General features: G+C 46.0%; 1 protein-coding gene across 1 annotated transcript in view; it reads right to left on the reverse strand.

Annotated features, from left to right (window-relative positions):
- Window positions 1-22573: 22573 nt before the first annotated feature.
- The window catches only part of PHPT1 (phosphohistidine phosphatase 1), a 57217-nt gene continuing 55731 nt past the window's right edge, over window positions 22574-24059 (reverse strand). The window contains exon 3 of the mRNA XM_078642068.1: window positions 22574-23272. Within this exon, the coding sequence (XP_078498194.1) occupies window positions 23180-23272 (93 nt within the window). The 3' untranslated portion in view covers window positions 22574-23179. The remainder of the gene's footprint in view (window positions 23273-24059) is intronic.

Raw genomic sequence — 24059 nt, forward strand, 5'->3', positions numbered from 1 at the left:
GTGTATGCTGCAGAGTGGGTGAATGCTGCAGAGTGGGTGAATGCTGCAGAGTGGGTGAATGCTGCAGAGTGGGTGAATGCTGCAGAGTGGGTGAATGCTGCAGAGTGGGTGAATGCTGCAGAGTGGGTGAATGCTGCAGAGTGGGTGAATGCTGCAGAGTGGGTGAATGCTGCAGAGTGGGTGAATGCTGCAGAGTGGGTGAATGCTGCAGATTGGGTGAATGCTGCAGATTGGGTGAATGCTGCAGATTGGGTGAATGCTGCAGATTGGGTGAATGCTGCAGATTGGGTGAATGCTGCAGATTGGGTGAATGCTGCAGATTGGGTGAATGCTGTCTATTGGGTGAATGCTGTCTATTGGGTGAATGCTGTAGATTGGGTGAATGCTGTAGATTGGGTGAATGCTGTAGATTGGGTGAATGATGGAGATTGGGTGAATGATGGAGATTGGGTGAATGATGGTGAGTGGGTGAATGATGCAGAGTTTCTGAAAGATGGATAGTGTGTGAATGATGGATAGAGTGTGAATGATGGAGAGGCAGAGTGCTGTTGCGTTTTTGAGTGTTAGTGTGTGTAACTGAGGGTGAGTCGTTGAGGGTGAGTGAGGGTGATGTTGAGTGAAGGTGAGGGTGAGGTGTTGAATGGTATTGAGGGTGAGGGTGAGGTGTTAAGGGTGAGTGAGTGTGACTTGTTGAGGATGAGTGAGGGTGAGTGAGGTGTTAAGAGTGAGGTGTTAAGGATGAGATGTTGAGGGTGAGTGATGGTGATGTTGAGTGTAGATGAGGGTGATGTGTTGAGTGTGAGTGAGGGTGAGTGATGGTGAGAGTGAGTGAGGGTGTGGAATTGTGGGTGAGGTGATAAGGGTGAAGTTAGTGAGGGTGAGGTGTTGAGGGTGAGGGTCTGAGGGTATGCTGTGCTGTACCTGCTCCGTGTGTGAGGGAAGCTTGCACTGTTGCCGCCTGTGCTGTACCTGATGTATGTGTGATGAAAGCTTGCACTGCTGCTGTCGGTGCTGTACCTGTTCCATGTGTAAGGGAAGCTTGCACTGCTGTTGGCTGTGCTGTACCTGCTCCGTGTTTGAGTGAAGCTTGCATTTCCGTTGCCTGTGCAGTACCTGCTCCGTGTGTGATGGAAGCTTGCACTGCAGCTGCCTGTGCTGTACCTGATGTATGTGTGAGGGAAGCTTGCACTGCTGCTGTCGGTGCTGTACCTGTTCCATGTGTAAGGGAAGCTTGCACTGCTGTTGCCTGTGCTGTACCTGCTCCGTGTTTGAGTGAAGCTTGCATTGCCGTTGCCTGTGCTATACCTGCTCCGTGTGTGATGGAAGCTTGCACTGCAGCTGCCTGTGCTGTACCTGATGTATGTGTGAGGGAAGCTTGCACTGCTGCTGTCGGTGCTGTACCTGTTCCATGTGTAAGGGAAGCTTGCACTGCTGTTGCCTGTGCTGTACCTGCTCCGTGTTTGAGTGAAGCTTGCATTGCCGTTGCCTGTGCTATACCTGCTCCGTGTGTGATGGAAGCTTGCACTGCTGCTGTCGGTGCTGTACCTGTTGCATGTGTAAGGGAAGCTTGCACTGCTGCCGCCTGTGCTGTACCTGATCTATGTGTGAGGGAAGCTTGCACTGCTGCTGCCTGTGCTGTACCTGCTCTGTGTGTGAGGGAAGCTTGTACTGCTGCCGCCTGTGCTGTACCTGATCTATGTGTGAGGGAAGCTTGCACTGCTGCTGTCGGTGCTGTACCTGTTCCATGTGTAAGGGAAGTTTGCACTGCTGTTGCCTGTGCTGTACCTGCTCCTTGTTTTCGAGTGAAGCTTGCACTGCTGCCGCCTGTGCTGTACCTGATCTATGTGTGAGGGAAGCTTGCACTGCTGCTGTCGGTGCTGTACCTGTTCCATGTGTAAGGGAAGCTTGCACTGCTGTTGGCTGTGCTGTACCTGCTCCGTGTTTGAGTGAAGCTTGCATTGCCGTTGCCTGTGCTATACCTGCTCCGTGTGTGATGGAAGCTTGCACTGCTGCTGTCAGTGCTGTACCTGTTGCATGTGTAAGAGAAGCTTGCACTGCTGCCGCCTGTGCTGTACCTGATCTATGTGTGAGGGAAGCTTGCACTGCTGCTGCCTGTGCTGTACCTGCTCTGTGTGTGAGGGAAGCTTGCACTGCTGCCGGCTGTGCTGTACCTGATGTATGTGTGAGGGAAGATTGCACTGCAGCTCTCGGTGCTGTACCTGTTCCATGTGTAAGGGAATGCTGTTGCCTGTGCTGTACCTGCTCCGTGTTTGAGTGAAGCTTGCATTGCCGTTGCCTGTGCTGGAGCAGCTCCGTGTGTGATGGAAGATTGTGAGATCTGGCATAACGGAAGGATTGGTAGTGCGTGCACAGTTTTTTTTTTTGTTTGTTTATTGTTGTAGTGAAAAGTTTTATGTATGCACTGTGTATGTTCTCTTTGTGTGTTTTCTTTTTTATATTTTCTTTATTTCAGGGAATGAGCTGCTACGATGGACAGGTAATGACAAATTAATTTGCATAATATTAAAGCGTGTCTTTGTGACTTTTATACTTTTGTTTATTGATTTGCTTATTGTAAAGCTAATGTAATTATTTTATTAGGTCTCTCTGCTCGCATGTACTTTCTGCCTGGCTTCTTGCATTTGATTTTTATTTTATCAATGGCTGCTATTTCGGTGTATTTGTTGCCATGGATTGTGTTCCGTTTTGCCGTACGTGTTTTTTGGTCGCACTTGGCTTGTGTATACGTTTCTAAAATTATGTAGTGTATGTAATTAAAAGTTTTTGGTTTTCTGTTCTAGTAAAGGGTATTACGCAATGTATTCCCTTTACGTTTGTTACGTAAGGGATGTTAGCGTTCTATTTTTTAATTGATGGTGATGTAATTATGAGCGTTACGTAATTTTTAGCCAATCGCAGCTCTACGTTGTGTGACGTAGCGTTGCATTTGACATGCGTCAACGGGGCTTTTTCCAAATTGATGTGAATGTTCGTGCGGTAAAGGTGTGTTATTCCTCCGTGTTTGTTGCTGCGTCGTCTGACTGGTAAGATGTACATTTATTAAAAGTGAGTACATGAATTTGAATGTATTAATACGTGTGTGTATATACGTATTATTAATAATGTTTTATTAGGATGTATGAGTGTTTTATTTGTATTGCGCCATGTGTATTATCGAGTTTTGAGTTACAATATTCCTTAGTACTGTTCTAAAAGATATATGTTTGAAAAATATAGTTTTTTCGAAATGTTACATAAAGCAATGTTTATGTTTGTATGTGTTATGTCTTTGAAATTGCGTCCCTTGTTATTTCTCGCTCACTATTCTTGTGTTTTGAATTTTTCTTGATCTTTATGCGAATGTTGGCTCGTGTTTAAGTAGATTCTTTGGGATGCATTGAGTAATCTTTGCTAGTGTCTTCCTGGTATGTAGTTTCAGTAGTTCCGTTTCGCCTGAGGTGGCACTGTGATGTTTATTTTCCCTCTGACTTAGCTTTTGCTTGTGTCATTTGTACCGGTATGTGACTTGTTTCGCCGCTATTCATTTTTTTTGTTAGTTGCTTGTTGTAGTTAAAAGTATAATGTATGCACTGTGTATGTTCTCTTTGTTGTGTTTTTTTTAAATATTTTCTACATTTCAGGGAATGAGCTGCTACGATCGACAGGTAATGACAATTTTATTTGCATATTATGAAAAAGTGCCTTTGTGAGTTCTTATACTTTTGTTTATGCCTTTCCTTTTATTGATGTTAATGTAATTATTGTATTTGGTTTTGCTTTGCTCGTACGTATTTTCTGTCTGGCTCCTCTCATTAGAGTGTGTTTAGTATTTTATCAATGGCTGCTATTTAGTTTTATTCTTTGGCATGGATTGAGTTTCGTTTTGGCGTACGTGTTTTTCGGTCGCACTTTCCTTGTGTGTAGTAATTTTCTCTTGCACGGCATCCCTTATGTCCATTTCTGCAGCAATAGCACATTATTAACATTCTGCAACCCCACACTACAATTGAGCGACATGAGATCATCACTCATTGCCAGTAGAGCCGTATTTAGAACTCCCCCAGTCTCATTTAGACATAGAACTGCAGTACTGTACAGCACCAAAGCATGCTTGTATAGCTGTAATTCTGTGTGCAACGTACAAAAAGTTGTTCTAAAGCGTGCACTTCAGGCTGGTGGTGTGTGTGACTGTTGAAAGCGTGGATTGATGGCTGTTTGTGTGGGTGTATGCATGGTGAAAGGATGCACTGATGACTGTTGTGTGTGTACGCCTTGTGAATGTGTCCATTGCTAGCTATTAGTGTGTGTGCCTGTTAAAAGCGCACATGTTTGGATTGTATGTCGTTTGTCTGCTGAGTAATGCTGTAGTGGTAATGATTGGTGCTGTGGTGGTAAGTGTTTGTGTGTGGTTGTAGTGTGATAGTGTGTTGATGGTGAGTGAGGGTGAGGTGTTGAGGGTGAGTGGATGATGGTGTGAGGGTGACGGTGTGAGGGTGAGAGTGAGTGATTGTTGGCGAGCGTGAGGCTATGAGGCTTATTGAGAATGTGAGTGGGTGTGCGAGGATGTGTGAGAGTGTGTGAGTGTGGATGTGTGTGAGGATGGGGGTGTGTGAGCGTGTGGGCATGTGAGTGTGTGGTGCTTAGTAATGCTGTAGTTGGGATGTGTTGTTCTGTGCTAGTGATGAGTGGTGTTGTGATGGTGTTTAATAATTACCACCACAGCATAACTCAGCACCACAACAGTTGCAGTTCTCCCAACAATGGCATCACTGATGTCCACGAATGCAACATGCAGCAATACCACTTTATCTTTCTGCAGCCCCACAGTACCATTGAGCAACAACACTGCTTCACTCTGCACTTCCACATCCGTATTTTGCAAACACACAGTCTCATTTTGACATAATACTGCAGTACTGATGACTGTTGTGTGTGTATGCCTGGTGAAAGTGGCCATTGAGTGGCGTTGCGTGGGTGAGTGGGTGAGTGGCGTTGCGGGTGAGTGGCGTTGCGTGGGTGAGTGGCGTTGAGTGGCGTTGCGTGGCTGAGTGGCGTTGCGTGGCTGAGTGGCCTTACCGTAATTCGACTTGAACTGTCTGCTCCAAGTTACCCTTCAAAATAGCATGAGGGGTTGAGGGTGAGTGAGGGTGAGTGAGGGTGAGGCTGCTGCGGATGCGCCCCTTAATGTGTGTGTATAAGAAATATGGTAGTTATCCAAAAGAAGGCAACATCGGAAATGTTCCACTGAAGGCAACATAAGAAATCTTTAGTCTGTACAAGCGTCGACGTAGAATAGGCCGTTTTTAAATACCACGCTGTAGAGGGAAGTTGTGAAATACTAGACATGCTTATGTGAAGTAAATAATTTTTGTTAAAAAAACATCACGTTTCTAGTGTTAGTATTTTCGTTCAGTGGGATTGTTTAAGTTTAGCGAAAAAGCATCACGTTTCTAGTGTTAGTATTTTCTTCCAGTGACTTTGTTTTTGGGGGGGTTTGTTGTTGTTCTCGAGGTAACACCCGGCTCGCATCCTGCTGTTCTAAATTAGCACATCCCCAAAGGAACTTCACAAGTGATTACAATCTTGAACACGGCGCTTAAAGTAGTCTAGCATCCTGGAGTTTTGGTAACGAAAGCCTTGGAGTCTGTGGCCTGGCTTTGTGTTCATGTAAATGGTATTAAAGAATGGTCCCAGCAGGTCCGTCGTATTGTTGGGGGTTATGGCGGGTTGCGAGGACTGTTTAGTCACGTGGATGTGCTAGAGGCTCTGTGATGTCACTCTGTGTCGGAGGAGGGAAATAGTAGGCCCGTTGAATTGAACTGACTCTGTGTGTTTCATTCCGTTTATAAACATGTCAAAATATTACATGTTTTTTAGGTGCAATGCTATAGATACAAGCGCTATTTTTGGCGTAGCAGGCTGTAGAGGGAGGGGTGGGAATAGTAGGTCTGCTGATTAGGGAATGTACAAGGCCATGTAGCTTGTAATGCGTCTGTCATTATTTCATTTTGTAGACTATTTCAATTTCAAGTCTTTTTGTGTTCTGAGAGCCTGGCTGTGTGCAGGGACAGAGAGGGGAGGTGCTGGCGTCTGGGGAGGGGGAGTTGAATTGCGAGCCTGGATGTGTACGGGAACAGAGGGGAGAGGTGCTGGCGTTTGTGGGTTGTAATATTAACTGTTTTTTAGGTGCAATGCTATACATACTAACGGCGTTGCGTGGCTGAGTGGCGTTCCTTGGGTGAGTGGCGTTGCGTGGGTGAGTGGCGTTGCGTGGGTGAGTGGCGTTGCGTGGGTGAGTGGCGTTGCGTGGGTGAGTGGCGTTGCGTGGGTGAGTGGCGTTGCGTGTGAGTGGCGTTGCGTGTGTGAGTGGCGTTGCGTGGCTGAGTGGCGTTGCGTGGCTGAGTGGCGTTGCGTGGCAGAGTGGCAGTGCGTGGCTGAGTGGCGTTGCATGTGTGCGTGGCGTTGCGTGTGTGAGTGGCGTGTGTGAGTGGCGTTGCGTGGCTGAGTGGCGTTGCGTGGGTGAGTGGCGTTGCGTGGGTGAGTGGCGTTGCGTGGGTGAGTGGCGTTGCGTGGGTGAGTGGCGTTGCGTGGGTGAGTGGCGTTGCGTGGCTGAGTGGCGTTGCGTGGCTGAGTGGCGTTGCGTGGCAGAGTGGCAGTGCGTGGCTGAGTGGCGTTGCATGTGTGCGTGGCGTTGCGTGTGTGAGTGGCGTGTGTGAGTGGCGTTGCGTGGCTGAGTGGCGTTGCGTGGGTGAGTGGCGTTGCGTGGGTGAGTGGCGTTGCGTGGGTGAGTGGCGTTGCGTGGGTGAGTGGCGTTGCGTGGCTGAGTGGCGTTGCGTGGCTGAGTGGCGTTGCGTGGCTGAGTGGCGTTGCGTGGGTGAGTGGCGTTGCGTGGGTGAGTGGCGTTGCGTGGGTGGGTGGCGTTGCGTGGGTGAGTGGCGTTGCGTGGGTGAGTGGCGTTGCGTGGGTGAGTGGCGTTGCGTGGGTGAGTGGCGTTGCGTGGGTGAGTGGCGTTGCGTGGCTGAGTGGCGTTGCGTGGCTGAGTGGCGTTGCGTGGCTGAGTGGCGTTGCGTGGGTGAGTGGCGTTGTGTGGGTGAGTGGCGTTGCGTGGGTGAGTGGCGTTGCGTGGGTGAGTGGCGTTGCGTGGCTGAGTGGCGTTGCGTGGCTGAGTGGCGTTGCGTGGGTGAGTGGCGTTGCGTGTGAGTGGCGTTGCGTGTGTGAGTGGCGTTGCGTGGGTGAGTGGCGTTGCGTGGGTGAGTGGCGTTGCGTGGGTGAGTGGCGTTGCGTGCCAGAGTGGCGTTGCGTGGGTGAGTGGCGTTGCGTGGGTGAGTGGCGTTGCGTGGGTGAGTGGCGTTGCGTGGCTGAGTGGCGTTGCGTGGCTGAGTGGCGTTGCGTGGCTGAGTGGCGTTGCGTGGGGGAGTGGCGTTGCGTGGGGGAGTGGCGTTGCGTGCCAGAGTGGCGTTGCGTGCCAGAGTGGCGTTGCGTGCCAGAGTGGCGTTGCGTGGGTGAGTGGCATTGCGTGGGTGAGTGGCGTTGCGTGGGTGAGTGGCGTTGCGTGGGTGAGTGGCGTTGCGTGGGTGAGTGGCGTTGCGTGGCTGAGTGGCGTTGCGTGGGTGAGTGGCGTTGCGTGGGTGAGTGGCGTTGCGTGGGTGAGTGGCGTTGCGTGGCTGAGTGGCGTTGCGTGGCTGAGTGGCGTTGCGTGGCTGAGTGGCGTTGCGTGGGTGAGTGGCGTTGCGTGGGTGAGTGGCGTTGCGTGGGTGAGTGGCGTTGCGTGGGTGAGTGGCGTTGCGTGGCTGAGTGGCGTTGCGTGGCTGAGTGGCGTTGCGTGGGTGAGTGGCGTTGCGTGTGAGTGGCGTTGCGTGTGAGTGGCGTTGCGTGTGTGAGTGGCGTTGCGTGGGTGAGTGGCGTTGCGTGGGTGAGTGGCGTTGCGTGCCAGAGTGGCGTTGCGTGGGTGAGTGGCGTTGCGTGGGTGAGTGGCGTTGCGTGGGTGAGTGGCGTTGCGTGGCTGAGTGGCGTTGCGTGGCTGAGTGGCGTTGCGTGGGTGAGTGGCGTTGCGTGGGGGAGTGGCGTTGCGTGGGGGAGTGGCGTTGCGTGGGTGAGTGGCGTTGCGTGCCAGAGTGGCGTTGCGTGCCAGAGTGGCGTTGCGTGCCAGAGTGGCGTTGCGTGCCAGAGTGGCGTTGCGTGGGTGAGTGGCATTGCGTGGGTGAGTGGCGTTGCGTGGGTGAGTGGCGTTGCGTGGGTGAGTGGCGTTGCGTGGGTGAGTGGCGTTGCGTGGCTGAGTGGCGTTGCGTGGCTGAGTGGCGTTGCGTGGCTGAGTGGCGTTGCGTGGGTGAGTGGCGTTGCGTGCCAGAGTGGCGTTGCGTGCCAGAGTGGCGTTGCGTGCCAGAGTGGCGTTGCGTGCCAGAGTGGCGTTGCGTGCCAGAGTGGCGTTGCGTGGGTGAGTGGCGTTGCGTGGGTGAGTGGCGTTGCGTGGGTGAGTGGCGTTGCGTGGGTGAGTGGCGTTGCGTGGGTGAGTGGCGTTGCGTGGGTGAGTGGCGTTGCGTGGCTGAGTGGCGTTGCGTGGCTGAGTGGCGTTGCGTGGCTGAGTGGCGTTGCGTGGCTGAGTGGCGTTGCGTGGCTGAGTGGCGTTGCATGTGTGCGTGGCGTTGCGTGTGTGGGTGGCGTGCATGAGTGGCGTTGCGTGGGTGAGTGGCGTTGCGTGGGTGAGTGGCGTTGCGTGGCTGAGTGGCGTTGCGTGGGTGAGTGGCGTTGCGTGGCTGAGTGGCGTTGCGTGCGTGAGTGGCGTTGCGTGCCTGAGTGGCGTTGCGTGGCTGAGTGAAACAGGCAGAAACGTTAATGGAGAGGGGGGTGAGAGTTAAAAGAGAGAGTGAAACAGGCAGAAACGTGGAGAGTTAAAAAAAAAAGCAAATGAATCTAAGCTGCGAGATGTGGCATAACAGAAGGATTGGTACTGCGTGCACCGCTGCTTGGGGTATCTGCGAGATTTGTGTAAGTAAATGGAGAGGGGGGTGAGAGTTGGAAGAGAGAGTGAAACAGGCAGAAACGTGGGGAGTTAAAAGAAAGAGGGAATGAATCTAAGCTGCGAGATGTGGCATAACAGAAGGATTGGTACTGCGTGCACCGCTGCTTGGGGTATCTGCGAGATTTGTGTAAGTAAATGGAGAGGGGGGTGAGAGTTAAAAGAGAGAGTGAAACAGGCAGAAACGTGGAGAGTTAAAAGAAAGAGCGAAAGAATCTAAGCTGCGAGATGTGGCATAACAGAAGGATTGGTACTGCGTGCACCGCTGCTTGGGGTATCTGCGAGATTTGTGTAAGTAAATGGAGAGGGGGGTGAGAGTTGGAAGAGAGAGTGAAACAGGCAGAAACGTGAATCTAAGCTGCGAGACGGAGAGGGAGGGAGAGAGGAGGAAAAAGAGAGGGGGAGTGAGACAGAGGGAGGAACACAGTTAGAGTGAGACAGAGGAAGACAGGAGAGAGGGAGGGGGAGCTATAGATGTAGGGAGAGCGCGAGAGAAAGAGACAGAAACGTGAATCTAAGCTGCGAGACGGAGAGGGAGGGAGAGAGGAGGAAAAAGAGAGGGGGAGTGAGACAGAGGGAGGAACACAGTTAGAGTGAGACAGAGGAAGACAGGAGAGAGGGAGGGGGAGCTATAGATGTAGGGAGAGCGCGAGAGAAAGAGAGCGATAAAATTATGTGTATGCCGGGAGGGCTCAGTGCACGAAGCCTTCGGCTGCAGGGTCCTGTGATTAACTTCATGGTCAGTTTTATGTTGTTGCTCTCCCTCCAAGCGCAATGCCGCTGCCAGCAATACCAGCATCAAAGAAAACAAGACGGAGGGAAGAGAGGGGAGAGGGGAGAGGGGAGGGGGGAGGAGAAATGCGACACGGCGGGAAGGGGCAGGCAGGATGACTCAGGGGAGGGGGCGGAGCGGGGCAGAGCGGCATGTGGGTGTGAACAAGCCGGGCCTTTGAAGTGAAGCTAAGTTTCACTTCAAAGGTGTCGGAGGAATGCGGGCGGCTGTGCACGCGCTTTTAAGCTCAATGCACATGCGCATTGAGCTTAAAAGTCACGGGCACTGCAAGGAATCGCCACGATTCCTTGAAAGTTAGATAAAGTCTGGATGAGCCCCTATAGTCTCGCTTGCTCGATGCGCATGCGCATCGACAGGCGAGACCTAAAAAGGCGATAGGAATAACCCGACCCACTATAGGCCTATCAGTCTTATAGACTGTATTCAGAACGTATTTTGCCATACCCTTCTGGCGAAGATCCAGGATTGGATGGCTAAGAATAACATACTGTCTCCCCTACAAGCTGGATTCCGACAGAGAACAGGACAATCAATCACGTTTTTAGATTCATCCTCCTTTACTGGAAGGTGGTGGTATTGGGTATGTGGAGTCTATATGTAGCTTTCATAGACTTGAAGTCAGCATTTGACCTTGTGCCCCGAAATACGCTCTAGCCGGCATTGAAGGTGGGGGATGTCCCTGGAAATGTTGTAATTAGTCGCTCACCTTCATGCAGACCACCATGCCAGAGTGCGATGGGATGACCAGGGTCAAGTCACTGATCCCATTAATATTAACAGAGGGATCCGTCAAGGCTGTGTTCTGGCCCCTATGCTATTTTCATTATATATCAACCAAGTTGTCGACTTTCTAGCCAGAACCCCAGCGGATGCCCGATCATTAGGGAATGAGAAGATTGCAATACTTCTTTTTTGCTGAGGATACGCTGCTGGTCTTGAAAACTCCTAGGAGGCTCCAAATGTTATTAAATCAATTTAAGGCTTTTTGTGATGAGAAATAAATACAAATAAAACAAAACTCATGATGCTAAACCCTCACAAAACATTTAAAGGAGGTCTTACTCTAAATAACATTCAAGTAGAGAGGGTGAGTATTTTGAATATTTGGGCGACAAACTGACAGAAAGTATGTCTTGGAAGCAAAATCTAACCAAAAGTTTAAGTGGATAGTTGGGGCCCTGAGGAAGGAACACTCTTGCTCGTACACCAAACCGGTTGCACCAGCCCTAGCGCTCCACAAAAGCTAGGCCGTAAGCTGTGCTCTCTACGAGGCTGAGTTGTGGGGCTTTGAGAAAGTGGATGATCTTACTGTAATAGAGTATAAGTTCCTTAGAAACTTAGTATCACTTTCTTTGAGTACACCACTTCTCCCTCTCAAACTGGACATGGGGGTCAAATCAGTAAGGGATTTAGCAAAACTCCATCCGCTCCTCTTCTCTTCTGGCTGAGATTGGTTTCAACCTCCAAACTGTCCTCATACGCCTCAGCTCTCGAAGTTTGCACCCTAGACACATTCAAAAAGATAGGTTGGATTGGGAACATCAATAACCTACTTGATAAAGTAGGTTATCTCCAACTGCCTAGAACTGCTTACAAAAAAGCAACTAAAAGCCTTGTACTGGGACGGGGTAGCAGAGAATGACTACGGGACAGTAAGCCGGGCAGATTAATGCACAACCTCTTGGAATCTTTTAGATTTAAACTGTTGCGTTCCATGGAAGGTTACCTTAACCTTATTCAGTTTCCAGCAGATAGAAAGCTTTACATCCAAATTAGACACGGATCACTCCCCCTGAATTCATTTACAAACACGTGGTCATGAAACACAGCTCGGAACAAGGACTGTCCCTCTTGCCCTGCTATGTCTGAATCCATTGGCCACATGTTTTTGGTTGCCAAGCATACTCTGGCCCTAGAAGAAAATGGCTTATTCCTATTTGCACATGGCTGGGAACCAGAGATTATGGCGCTGCTTTACGTATTGAAAAATCTGATGCAAGGTCACTATTTGCTAGTGCGATTGCAAAGTATTTGGGCCACATGTGGGGAATTAGAAGGAAGGCTAAAAATTAAATCTATATCCCTTCCATCATACCAAGTATGAACTTATTCAGGCACTGCCAGTGGTTAACCCTACCAATGTATTCATGAAGAGCAGACACTGAGTGGTCTCTATAGACCTGAAGGTTAGGTCCCCAGTGGTGATTGCGGTTTTACCCCACTCATCAAATGTCAAATTTTAATTGGTACAGTTTTTAGAAGGTTGCATTAAACATTAAGTTATAGGTATCGATCAGTTATTCTTTTCAATGAAATAAAGGATTTTATACATGTAACCTTTATTAATTTGTTTATATGAACTCTGCACTTGGTCTGTTGGCAGAAATAAAGTTCATTGGCTGGCTGACTGACAGTGGATCATAATGAAAGTGTGGAACTAACTGATAGTATAGTTCTGGCCCAGCCATAATGGCAGTACTTTGTGTAATGCTGTAGTGGCGATTAGTGGCTTGACATCAGAATCCATAGCAGATTGATGTCTCTGCCTAGTACTACTTGTGCTTGGCATCTTGTGAGTATCCATGAGCTGTTGATACATGGATGTGAAAGGCAGAGCCTATCCATGTGTGTCAGAAGCAGAGGAGAGCACTTCATGAAAATGATAAACCCATGTTTGGGTCCCAACCTGGTTTACGTAAAAATAAAAAGTGTGTACATTTTTAAGGAAATAAGGATTTGTTTTGGGGAGCTTCAAACTGAACATTTTATATTTACTAGCAAAATGTGAATATTTTCACAAACTGAATAACTAATGATTGGGAACAAAACAATTGCATTTTTAAGTGTATACTTGAATCTGTCAATTACAGCTGTGTATGACCACAACCTTTAGGATTTTTATAATCAGCCTGCTGTCCAAACCTGTAACCGGGTGACAAAACTGCAGTATGAGCAGGTAAAATTTGTCTAACTTTGGTTCCTTCCACTCGAGACTCCAAGATGTTTCTTTTTTCAATATGCCTCACCCATATAGAACATCATAAATAACGTAACTGAGATTCTACTTGGAAGGAATACATAAATGGAACTAGAGAAAGGTACTTTCCCGATAAGCATGTCACCTGTAACTAAATATTTTCATGGGGAATTCTGCTAAAAAATGCCGAGTTTTCATTCGTAGTATAGGTACCATTGCCATTAGCATATTTCACACGTTTTTTGTGGCCAGAAAAAAAACCGATTTAAGTTTAAATTTTAGAAACGCTCAGTGCGACTACAAATGTCTGACATTTCATTACATTCAGCCAGGATGTCTCCTTCCAGTTTAAGCACAAGCAGCCACGAGTATGTCCCTACAGCCATCTTTATTGAGGCTACCAACTGGTGCACCACCTTCTGCTTGTCGAAGTATCACACCTTTGTGCACTATTGTCAATGTACAGTTTGGAGCTTAACCTCTCCAAAAGAGTACTTAATTCTTTGCAACTTCCGTCATACTCGATGTTCCCTCAGTTATGCTGACAGAAGTTACTTCAAATTGAAACAGCCATCGGTTTTAATGGTAAAAAGGATCACATTTTAGTTTGATTTAATTCTGGTCACTTTTAGCCTACTGCACATGCTCATGGACTTCATTAACGGAAGGAATTTTTCAATTAGAATCTAATTAGGTTTTAAGAAATTAAAATGAACCCTGACTGCACTAAGAGCACAAGTTACAAAGTTTTTTCTTTTTAAACAAATGTAGTTAACTAACGAAAACAAAAAATAAAAGGTTTCTGCTATTTCACAGACCCAAGGTCCATGTTGCATAGAAGCCCCATCATTCTTTTCCCACTCAAGGGCATATAACTTCCACTATTCTAGTACTGAGCCACTGTGATGAATATGTGGTGCCTCCCTAGGACTTCCTGATTGTTTTTAATTAGCTATAATATGTCCTTGCCCAGCTCACCTGACAGAATGGCAGCATAACCTCCAGTTGCGCAGGGTGTGCTAGTGTGGTGGAAGCGTGTCGGTCTGAAATAACCTCCGTAAAATGGCTGGAACAGATAACTCAGAAATGAGGTTCATGTTATAAGAAAGGTTCAATACTGGTTCGGTTTCTGTCATAAGAGAAGTCAATTATCTCATACTGCTAATCTGCAATGTTTTCCTTTCCAATCACCATTGAATGGCTGTCTCACCACTAGATCAGTTTCTTTACGTACAATATTTACAGGCCTGCCATTTGGAAATCCAACTGATCCCATTTATAGTCATACCGGTGTTGGCTTACTTCCTCCATATGAGGCATGTTTTCTACGGTATGGTACTGTCAGAGGATGGCCTTAAATGCATCCTGGCACGATCACATGCATTGTTGGGTCTTTGTGCATATCTGCATACGTTCTAGTACTGAAGGTTTACCATTGATCCTTGTGTTGTCCTTTCCTGATTAACTCAACAAAAAGAAAGGGGGAACAAAGAGATATTAAAGGTCCAGTGCCCGTGCTCCTAAAGCTAGTTGTTATGTAAGGAGTCCAAGTGGAGATTCTTCAAGTAGTTTATTGAAGTCAGAATATAGGAGCACAGGCGGAGCCAGTAACACATCTCACAGCCAAGCAATGTAGGACGTAACTGACTACCAAAGAGAATACAGTCGATGCATGCACAGATAAACATTCTAGAAGCATATAACAGCACGAGCCTTAAAGCTGTACTAAAGAATAAAACACAACATAACACCCCCCCCCCCCCCCTTACAAGGAACAAAAGGAAAACCGGGAAAAGAGGTAGACGGGAAAAGGGAGAGGATACAAGGACAATAAAAAAACAGGAGTCTACCAATAAGGTCTACCTAACATAATCCTTAAGCCAACCAGGCGAAACTCTTAACCTCTTAGAGTTATCTGCGACTGGTAAAGCAGGAACAGAGTTAGCATGAGTGAGAGTGTTGTCAGAGACAGGTAAGGCTGGAACAGGATCAGCATGAGTGAGAGCAGGGCAAGAAGATGTATTTGTATCCAATACATTAGGATCACTGATCACCTCCTCCCCCTCCCCTAAATGAGGAAGTGACAATTTCGGGGCTAGCTGAGACTGTAAATCAGTATTCTCAAAATAATCCTCAATCCAACCAAAATCACCAGAAGATGCCTTCTCTAGCTCCACGTTCTTTACCCCGTGGTCTTGGCAACCATCAAAAGCAACATCCTTTAAATTCCACACCTTGCCATCGTTAAGTCTGACAGAATTCCTGAGAACCTCAACAACCATCTTAGGTGAATCAAATTTATTCTCACCCTTCGCTACTCTATAAGGTTTCCTAACTCTTACCCAGTCGCCAGCGTTTATAACAGCCTCCTTAGCACCATGACGTTTATCATAGTAAATCTTGCTTTTATCGTGAGCCAAAACCAGGCTTCTCTTAACTTCCTCAGGGGACCATTCTTGAACACTGTCTTTGAAAACCCAACCTGGATTAAACTTGCATCTGGGCAATCTACCTCTCATCATAACAAAGGGGGAGACACCAGTGCAATTATTCAAAGTGACTTTGTAGGACCACACCGCCTTCTGTACCTCCAACTTCCAATCCAAGTTTTTGTTGTTAGCAGCTTGCAAAATACCTTTAATAACTCTATTAAAGCGTTCTACTGTCCCGTTCCCGCTGGGATTGTACAAAGAGGTGGTTTTATGTGTGATGCCACATTTAATAAAGTACTCTTTAGCATCCTTTGATAAAAATTGAACTCCATTATCCGTTAGGATATTAACTGGTAGTCCTTCCACTACAAAAATTTTGTCTAAAAACTTTAACACAGTTTTAGTGTCCACATTCCCTACGAACTTAACTATAGGCCATTTGGTAAAAAGATCTATAGCAACTAATCCGTATACTTTCTCATCCCCAACTGGACCAAAAATGTCCACCGCAATAGTCTCCCACGGAAGACTGGGAATAAGTCCTTCACTCATTGTTGGTCTCAAAGTCTTCAAAGACTTGTCGGCTGAACTACAAACAGGACACGCTTTAACAAAGGCCTCAACTTCTTTGTCAACTTTCGGCCACCAAAACAAATTTTTGACCGCTAATTTAGTTCTTACTATGCCGAAATGCCCCTCATGGCACATTTGTAAAACCCTTTTCTTCAAACCTACAGGTGGGACGATTCTATCGCCCCTCAACAACATGTCTCCTTCTGATGATAATTCAGAACGGATCTCCCAAAAAGCCTTCAAACTGCCTGACAAATACCTTTCTTTAGGCCACCCTTGACAGATAAACTTAGAAACTTGTACCAAATCCTTGTCTAGCCCATGCTCTTTAGACCAATCCTCCCTGCTGATGGCTGGAGCTCCAGAATCGTGTACAAACGCCACAGTGAATTTCCCCCACGGGTCATCCACGCACTCCTCTAGAGGGGAAGGTAGCCTTGATAAACAATCGGCTACCACATTGTCTTTCCCAGGTACATAAGTGATGTTATATATATATTCCTTCATGCGCATGGAGATTCTGGCTAATCTAGCCGAAGCAGTTGCCGTGCCCTCAGAGGACAAAATGTGGACTAACGGTCTATGGTCAGTCCTGATACTGACCATCTTACCCCACACAAAGGCACGAAAGTGTTCTAAAGCCCATGCACAAGCTAAGGCCTCCCTTTCTATGATAGGGTATCTGCTCTCTGCTGGTGACAAGGCTCTGGAAGCAAACAAAATGATTCTCTCCTTTCCATTTTCCCCAATTTGTGATAAGACAGCGCCCAAACCTTTGTCGCTAGCATCGGTTGTCAAACAGCAATCTAAATTGGGATCAAAACTAGATAAGGCATTCACTTTTTGTAGTTCCCACTTAATCTCAGCAAACTCACGTTCACACTCCTTGGTCCATTCAAATTTCAAATTTTTTTTAAGCAAGGACCTGATATGGTATACTTTAGAAGCGAAGTTTTTAACAAACTTAGCGCAGTATTCTGCCATTCCCAAAAAGGATTTGATTTCTTCCTTAGATTCAGGTGCAGGCGAAGCAACAATGTTTTCAATAAGAGATGCCTTCGGCCTGACACCCTCCTCGCTGATTATGTGGCCCAGGTAAGAAACGCTTCTCTCACCGAACTTGCATTTGGACAATTCAACAGTTAACCCTGCAGAATTAAGTGTCTCAAAAACTCTCCAGAGTTTAGTATCATGGTCCTCCTTGTCATTACCTGCAATCAAAACATCATCTTGAAAGAAACAAATGCCCTCCATATTGCCAAATAATTTGTGCATTAGACGCTGAAAAACAGCTGCGGCTGATGCAAGGCCGAATGGCATCCTTATAAATTGAAAACAGCCAAACGGCGTGATGAAAGCCGTCAAGTGTCTAGATTCAGGACTTAAAACTACCTGGTGGTAGGCAGCTGAAAGGTCCACTGTGGAGAACCACGTTGCCCCTCTTAAGGAAGAAACCATCTCGTTAATTTTTGGTAAAGGGAAACGTTCGATTACTATGTTCTTGTTAAGGTGGCGTAAATCGATACACAAACAAATCTTGCCATTGGATTTTCTAGCTACAACTACTGGACTAATCCATTCTGAGGAATCTACCTCTTCTATAATACCCTTGGTAAGAAGACCTTGAATTTCCTTTTTTACCTCATCCCTTATCAACAAGGGAATAGGTCTGACCTTATGTACTTTCGGTAGAGCGTCACTCTTGAGCATGATCCTGTGCTCAAAACCCTTTAATTTGCCTAATTGACCGCTCACCACTTTAGTGAACTTACGTTTCAAGGCGTCTTCAATCTTACTGCCCTCATCTACAACTAAGACTTTCTCCTTACTATTAGGGTCTAGGATGATGTGGAGGTTTTTCTGGTCGAACCAACCAAGGACAGATGGTCCCGTTTTTGCTATGTACACTTTACCTCTAGAAAGTCTACCTTTAAATAGGAAAGTGAGCCACCTAAAACCCAATAAACCTATTCTATCACCTGTGTAACTCACAGGATTGACATCTGAAGGATTTAACTTATCTCCTAATTTGTGAATAAATTTTTTTCCTCCATACCTCCTCATTCATAATCGTGTATGGGGATCCCGAGTCAGCATATACATTTACCTTAATGCCACCCAAAGACACCTCGCAAATTGGTTTACCTTCCATTGCTTCATCAGTGATATTTAACATGTAATTACCACTTACATTTTTGACACAAACATCCTCATCCTCACCACTCTCACTTGCACTGCCATCATCATTCCAAATACATTTGACATTGCTGCGTTTGCGGCACATTTTGCTAAAATGTCCTATTAGACCACAGACACTACACTTCTTCCGTAAGGCAGGGCACGACTTGAAATAAGCCATATGATCCTTGCTACCACAACGGTAACATTTCCTGTCCTCTGGCTTGTTGTCTCTTGCTTGATTTCTGAATGGTTGATTAAAGTTCTTGTTGTGAAGTTGTTTGGTCTGATTCTTTGTTGTATCTTGAATCTTGAAAACTGCAGATGACGTTTTGTCTAATTCTTTCACTGTGTCTTTGACACTAGTAGCACACCTCCCTGACATTTCCGACTTCCTCATAATTGCAAGTACATCATCAAGAGGTGCATCGCCATTGACCCAAAGTCGATCTTGAATTGGTGAATTGTCATTATGCATAACCAATTGGTCTCTAATGAGGTCATCATGAAGGTTGCCGAACTTACAGTCAATAGCTAGTTTTTTTAAATCATCTAACCACTCATCAACCAATTCTTCTTTCTTCTGTTTCCTTTGGAAAAATTTGTGTCTTACAACACCTATGCATACTTTGGGAGCAAAATACCTGTCCATATCAGCAATTGCATTATCAAACTCACTTAAGTCAGTATCCACCACTTTTTGCATTCGTGAGAAAGTCTTTAAACCTTTAGGTCCCAAGGAATGTAATAGTATCCTTTTCTTTTGCTCAGGCTTCATTTTTTCGTTTTCATCAATGGCACAAATATAGTTATTAAAATACTCCTTCCATTCCACCCACTTCATGTCAGGTTGAGAACCTGTAGCCCAAAAAGGTTGTGGGGGACTAATAATAAAATTTTGTTGGGCCATTGCAGTATCTTTGGTTTGATCACCAGTATCCATAAACGAAATAAAATGAAAGAAAGGTAGTACAAGTACAATAAGATACTGCACGTAAATGTAAAAATAAGTGTTCCGACAGTCTCACCTGTGCTCCTCGTGAAGAATAGACAATAAATAACTCCGCTTGTAATAATGAATGTGCCTGTTCCGTGTCGGCGCTGTGAAGGAAAGGCAGCGTGAAGTAGCGTGTGAAATAGATAAACGCCGATCGCTGAAATAATTCCCCAAAATGGCCGCTACGCAGGTTCACGCAGCGTGACCTTACGCGCCTCCGTCACTCCGTTATTGCGAGTGTAATGACGTAGGAGAGTCGCGTAGGTAGCAGTGGTCGCGCAGCATGGAGCGCGAGTGGAACTTTGTTCGGCAATTGAAAGATGCCAGCGGGTGCCGTCTAAGATCGTAAGTGGTAACGATTTTTCTTGGCCTACCTTAAGCAGCCTTACAAAGTCCATCTGTGGTTGTGCTAGAGAGGGCGAAGTAGCGGTCCATAGGCGCGGGGAGAGTAGAAAAGGTTGATGAATCCTCCGGTATGGGTTGAAGTGTCCCAAGATGTTTTCCTTCTTTTTTTTTTTTTTGAAAAAAAAAATACGTAAAAAAAATAATAAGGAGATTAAAGTTCAGATCCCTCGTCGTCGCCAGTTGTTATGTAAGGAGTCCAAGTGGAGATTCTTCAAGTAGTTTATTGAAGTCAGAATATAGGAGCACAGGCGGAGCCAGTAACACATCTCACAGCCAAGCAATGTAGGACGTAACTGACTACCAAAGAGAATACAGTCGATGCATGCACAGATAAACATTCTAGAAGCATATAACAGCACGAGCCTTAAAGCTGTACTAAAGAATAAAACACAACATAACACTAGTCCTCAGAACAAAACAGGGGGTCACTGTTCCAGAGGTCGTGGTGCCTAGGGTCACCCACTCACCAAAAGGAGAGGAAAGGAAATGGTCCTAGGTCTAGAACCCATTGGTCAGTGGCAAGCACATGTCTTGTCTCTTGTTGCCCTCACACCCCCCAAAGGATGTCATGCTTCATCATCGGGCGTTTGCTCCTTGTCGGGCCGGCGCTGCACTGCCCAAAGGGTCCCTTTAGCAGAGATCTTTTGAGAACAGCCGTATCATGAGTCCTATGTGAAGGGTTCAAGTGTGTGTGATAATGTTAAAACTGGCTAAGGGTTACCAAAGAACAGTACATTTATTCTGGAAGTACCCTTGTCAGATTAAAAAGAAAAAAACGGAGGTTGCGCGTTACTCCAATGGGCGTAATGTGCCCAGGTAACTAAAAGGACAACCGGTCCCGACGCCTGCCCGCATGTTCAACATGCGGGCAGGTGTCAGGAAGGGTAGGTACTGAGAGCCAGCACACCAATGGTAATTCCCGTTAAGGTGCGGGTTAACCTACACCCTAGCCCATGGAGCATTTCTCCTCATGACTCTAGCTCACATCAGGAGCGGTTCAATGAGTTAGTTGGAGCCTAGCTGTAGTGTTTCACAGCCTTAGCCCGCCCTGATTTCACGGGGGCCTTCTCCCCTTCACTCAGGTGCACCATCACACCACGGCTTGTTTTCGGTCCCGATGAAGCGCCACAGATCCTTGTGACCAACGAGGCACGAAACAGGTCGACCGTTTAGTTACCCGGGCACATTACGGCCATTGGAGTAATGCACAACATCTGGCTTTTTTACCCTGACAAGGGTACCTCCACAATAAATGTACCGTTCTTTGGTAACCCTTAGCCAGTTTTAACATTATCACACACACTTGCACCCTTCACGTAGGACTCACCCAACACATCCACAATCATCATACGGCTGTTCTCAAAAGATCTCCGCTGAAGTGACCCTTCGGGGGACCCCTAGGGTATAGCAGTGCCGGCCCGAGGAGGAGCAAACGCCGGATGATGAAGCATGACATCCTTCGGGGTGTGTGAAGGCAACAAGAGACAGGACATGTGCTTGCCTCTGACCAATGGATTCTAGACCGAGGACCATTTTGTTTTCTCTCCTTTCGGCAAGTGGGTGACCCTTGGCACACCGACCTCCAGACCAGTGACCCCCCCCCCCCCTCCCATTTTGGTCCTTTCCTGATTACCAGTTGCCTCTTTCAGGGATGTGAAGATGCATGATGTACTACTTATTTGGTCAACACTGAGCTGTTGATTACTCTCATCCATCATCTTGAAGATCACTTCTGGGCTTTGCATTCTTAAACCATGGGAGTTCCTTGACTTGGAGTCTGCTGGCAGTTTGCCTCTGCGTTCCAAATTGTTGGGGTTAGTGCCATAGAGGCTTTCTGGCTCATAGTGCAATTCATTTTTTCTCTTTTTTTTTTTTTTTTTTACAACTTTCAAAACAACGTTACATGGGAATTATATTCTCAAGCCTATTGTACTGATTGATCTTGAAGGACCGTCCTACTATTTTGGAGGGTTGTCATTCTGAAAGGCTAACTTTAAATTTTAGATTCAAAGGCAAGGGACTAGAGCACAGTTGGGTAATGAGTTTCAGGTTCCAAGTGGCATATGGAAACTGCTTACTCAATTTTACCCTCTACCTTCAATGTTACCTTCATAACACTTGGGGACATGATTCTATTTAAAATATAGGTTTCCCAAGTGTTACACATCTCAGGTTAGCAATATTGCAAAGTGCTAGCCTATATGATTTTTTTTTCTTCTCTGATATTATTCGGTTTATGCCTGGGATGGCTCATCCTATCCTCTCTCAATGTAGTGGTGACGCTTGAATATTACAATCAAGATTTTCAGGTGAAATATCATTCACAGCTGTCCTCAGACCATTAATACACAGCTTTAAAATCCAAAGCAGGTACTAACTTTAAACCATGCTTCATCCAAGAGCCCTTAGAAAAGAAAACTTCTCACCAATATTAGGATTTGCTAACAGTTAGAGGACAAAGATTTCTGCAACAACTGTCAAATTATGAGAAAGGAATATCAGCCATCTAAGTTGTCACAAACGCACTTTAAGGCACCAGCAGCCCACCAAGTCGGGGTTGAGAGTGAGGGTTTAGGGGGTGGAAAGTTTGAGAGACAGCTCCAGCTTGAGAACATGTATGAAACACCACATTATTGAGCGTTTTTTGTTTCTGACAAATCAATCTTATTGTGAGGGGCAGTTCATTGGGATCGCAAAATCCCACGTGTGGTTTTCAACTAGTGTTAGATCAAGATGGTACGCTTTGCAGTCGCAGATATGTTTGCTACTCAGCAGCTAGTAAAGGAAAAACATTGACAGGCTCTTCATTTGAAGTGAATATCAATGTTAATCTATTACGGCAGCTATTGCACCAATTAAAAATTTACCTGGAAGGGTGAAGCTCTGACACCGTACAAACTATAAAAAAAAAAGCCTGTACTTAGTTACACAGGACAAATCTGCCTGTAACTCAAAGAAAGCAGATGAGAATGTATAGAAGAGCTAAAAAAAAATGTATTCTTATGGGGCTCGGGAAGATGTAAAAGCCTACATCCCAAGACTCTAAGATCAGAGCAGTATGACGTGCAGTTAGTTGTAGCTGTTGCAAAAGGGAATACAGCATTGGTGCCAATATAAGCCACAAAGAATCAACCTCTGGGTACTGTAAAGATAAATGATAACCAAACCCATAACATTTCCACATAATAAGTAGCAAAATAAGTACAACACAGGATGAATCTTTATATGCAGAACAGCAAATTCACCCATTTAAAGGGCAAGATTACATGTACATTCAACTTCCATCGAAATATCAAGTACAGCATCAGTGCAACTTTCTTCATACCCTCCAAGGAGACAATTTGCAGTAAACCTGTAGTCTCTCTTATGGGAGTTACTCAGTCAAATGTTGCTGTCAAGAGCTCATTGGGATGCTTCAGAACAGTACCAGGATTAACAGTCAGAACAACTTCGTTTGAATAACCTTCAGCATACCCATCCACCACAAACTGCTAGAAAACTATATAGTTCATTTTTGTCTCATTGCATTATTTGCTTTTCAGAATGACCTCCATATGACAAACTCTAAAAGATAAGCTGAAACACGGGAACATGTAAAGCAAGTAAGGGATCAAGAGGTCGAACAGAAAAGTCAGTCGTAAAATCTCCAATGCAGGTCCTGATGTGTGATATTTAACACTGAATACTTTAAACAAACCACAGTCACAAAGTTCTCCCTTGCTGCAGGATTTATGTTACGGGTGTTAAGTGATTACAGGCATGACGAAACTGCTTGGTAATTCTTAAGGTACAGTTCAATGGGGATGCATCAGTACCCATCATCTGCAAATGTGACAGTGTAACCTGGATATTTCAATTTTATCTTCTCGGTGGAGATAGAGTGGTCAGCTTTCCCAAAGCCCTGCAAAAAAATAAATATAAAAGATTAAAACCAATGTTGTGATTTTATAAACTACATCAGGTTTATCTATACCATGTGAATGTGAAAACCAAAAACATTAGCATTCACCCTACCTAGATTATGGGCAAATGGTTTCTAGTAATTACCTAACCTGTGTAAATATTGACTCAATCCTCTGAATCATAAAATATCTTACATTGCAACTGTGTGCTAAATGCAAATAGCTAGTATAAGTATATAGATAAAGACATTACTTTGCATTCATTGAACAGATCTAGATGTTTTATAATAATAAATGTTATGTTCGAGGCATGTGAGCTGTAAATACACATGCTTTGCATACTCCTGCCATCTAGTGTTGGGTCTGGATGTTTGCAAGTTGTTCTTCGAAGAAGTCTTTTCCAGTCACAAGGTAAGGGGACTCCTCCTTTCGGTAATAATCTGTATGGCCATCGACTCTATTGGAAGATTGTTTTCTTTCCGCAATCGAGTTTGGATGTGGTTTCCGACGGTCCGGTTTGAAACCGTTCTGCGAGATCCCCTCGGTGCACAACGCACTGTACCCTCGACGGTATTGTTTCATATGCATTTCACCATTCTCTGCGTGTCAAAAACATAAGAAAATCTTCCATAGAAACCACTGTTGGCAGTCTACGGGCATAGCCGTGTCAGTCGACTTACACTGCCAATGGAACTGACTCCACTTCAATTTGGTCCTCAGTGCCACTCCAAATACCCCACACCAACCTGCATAAAGTCTGCAACTTGTGCCTTTCACCAGAGCACA

This window comes from Lissotriton helveticus, chromosome 5_1 (assembly GCF_964261635.1).
Source record: "Lissotriton helveticus chromosome 5_1, aLisHel1.1, whole genome shotgun sequence".
In the NCBI taxonomy this organism is placed as follows: domain Eukaryota; kingdom Metazoa; phylum Chordata; class Amphibia; order Caudata; family Salamandridae; genus Lissotriton; species Lissotriton helveticus.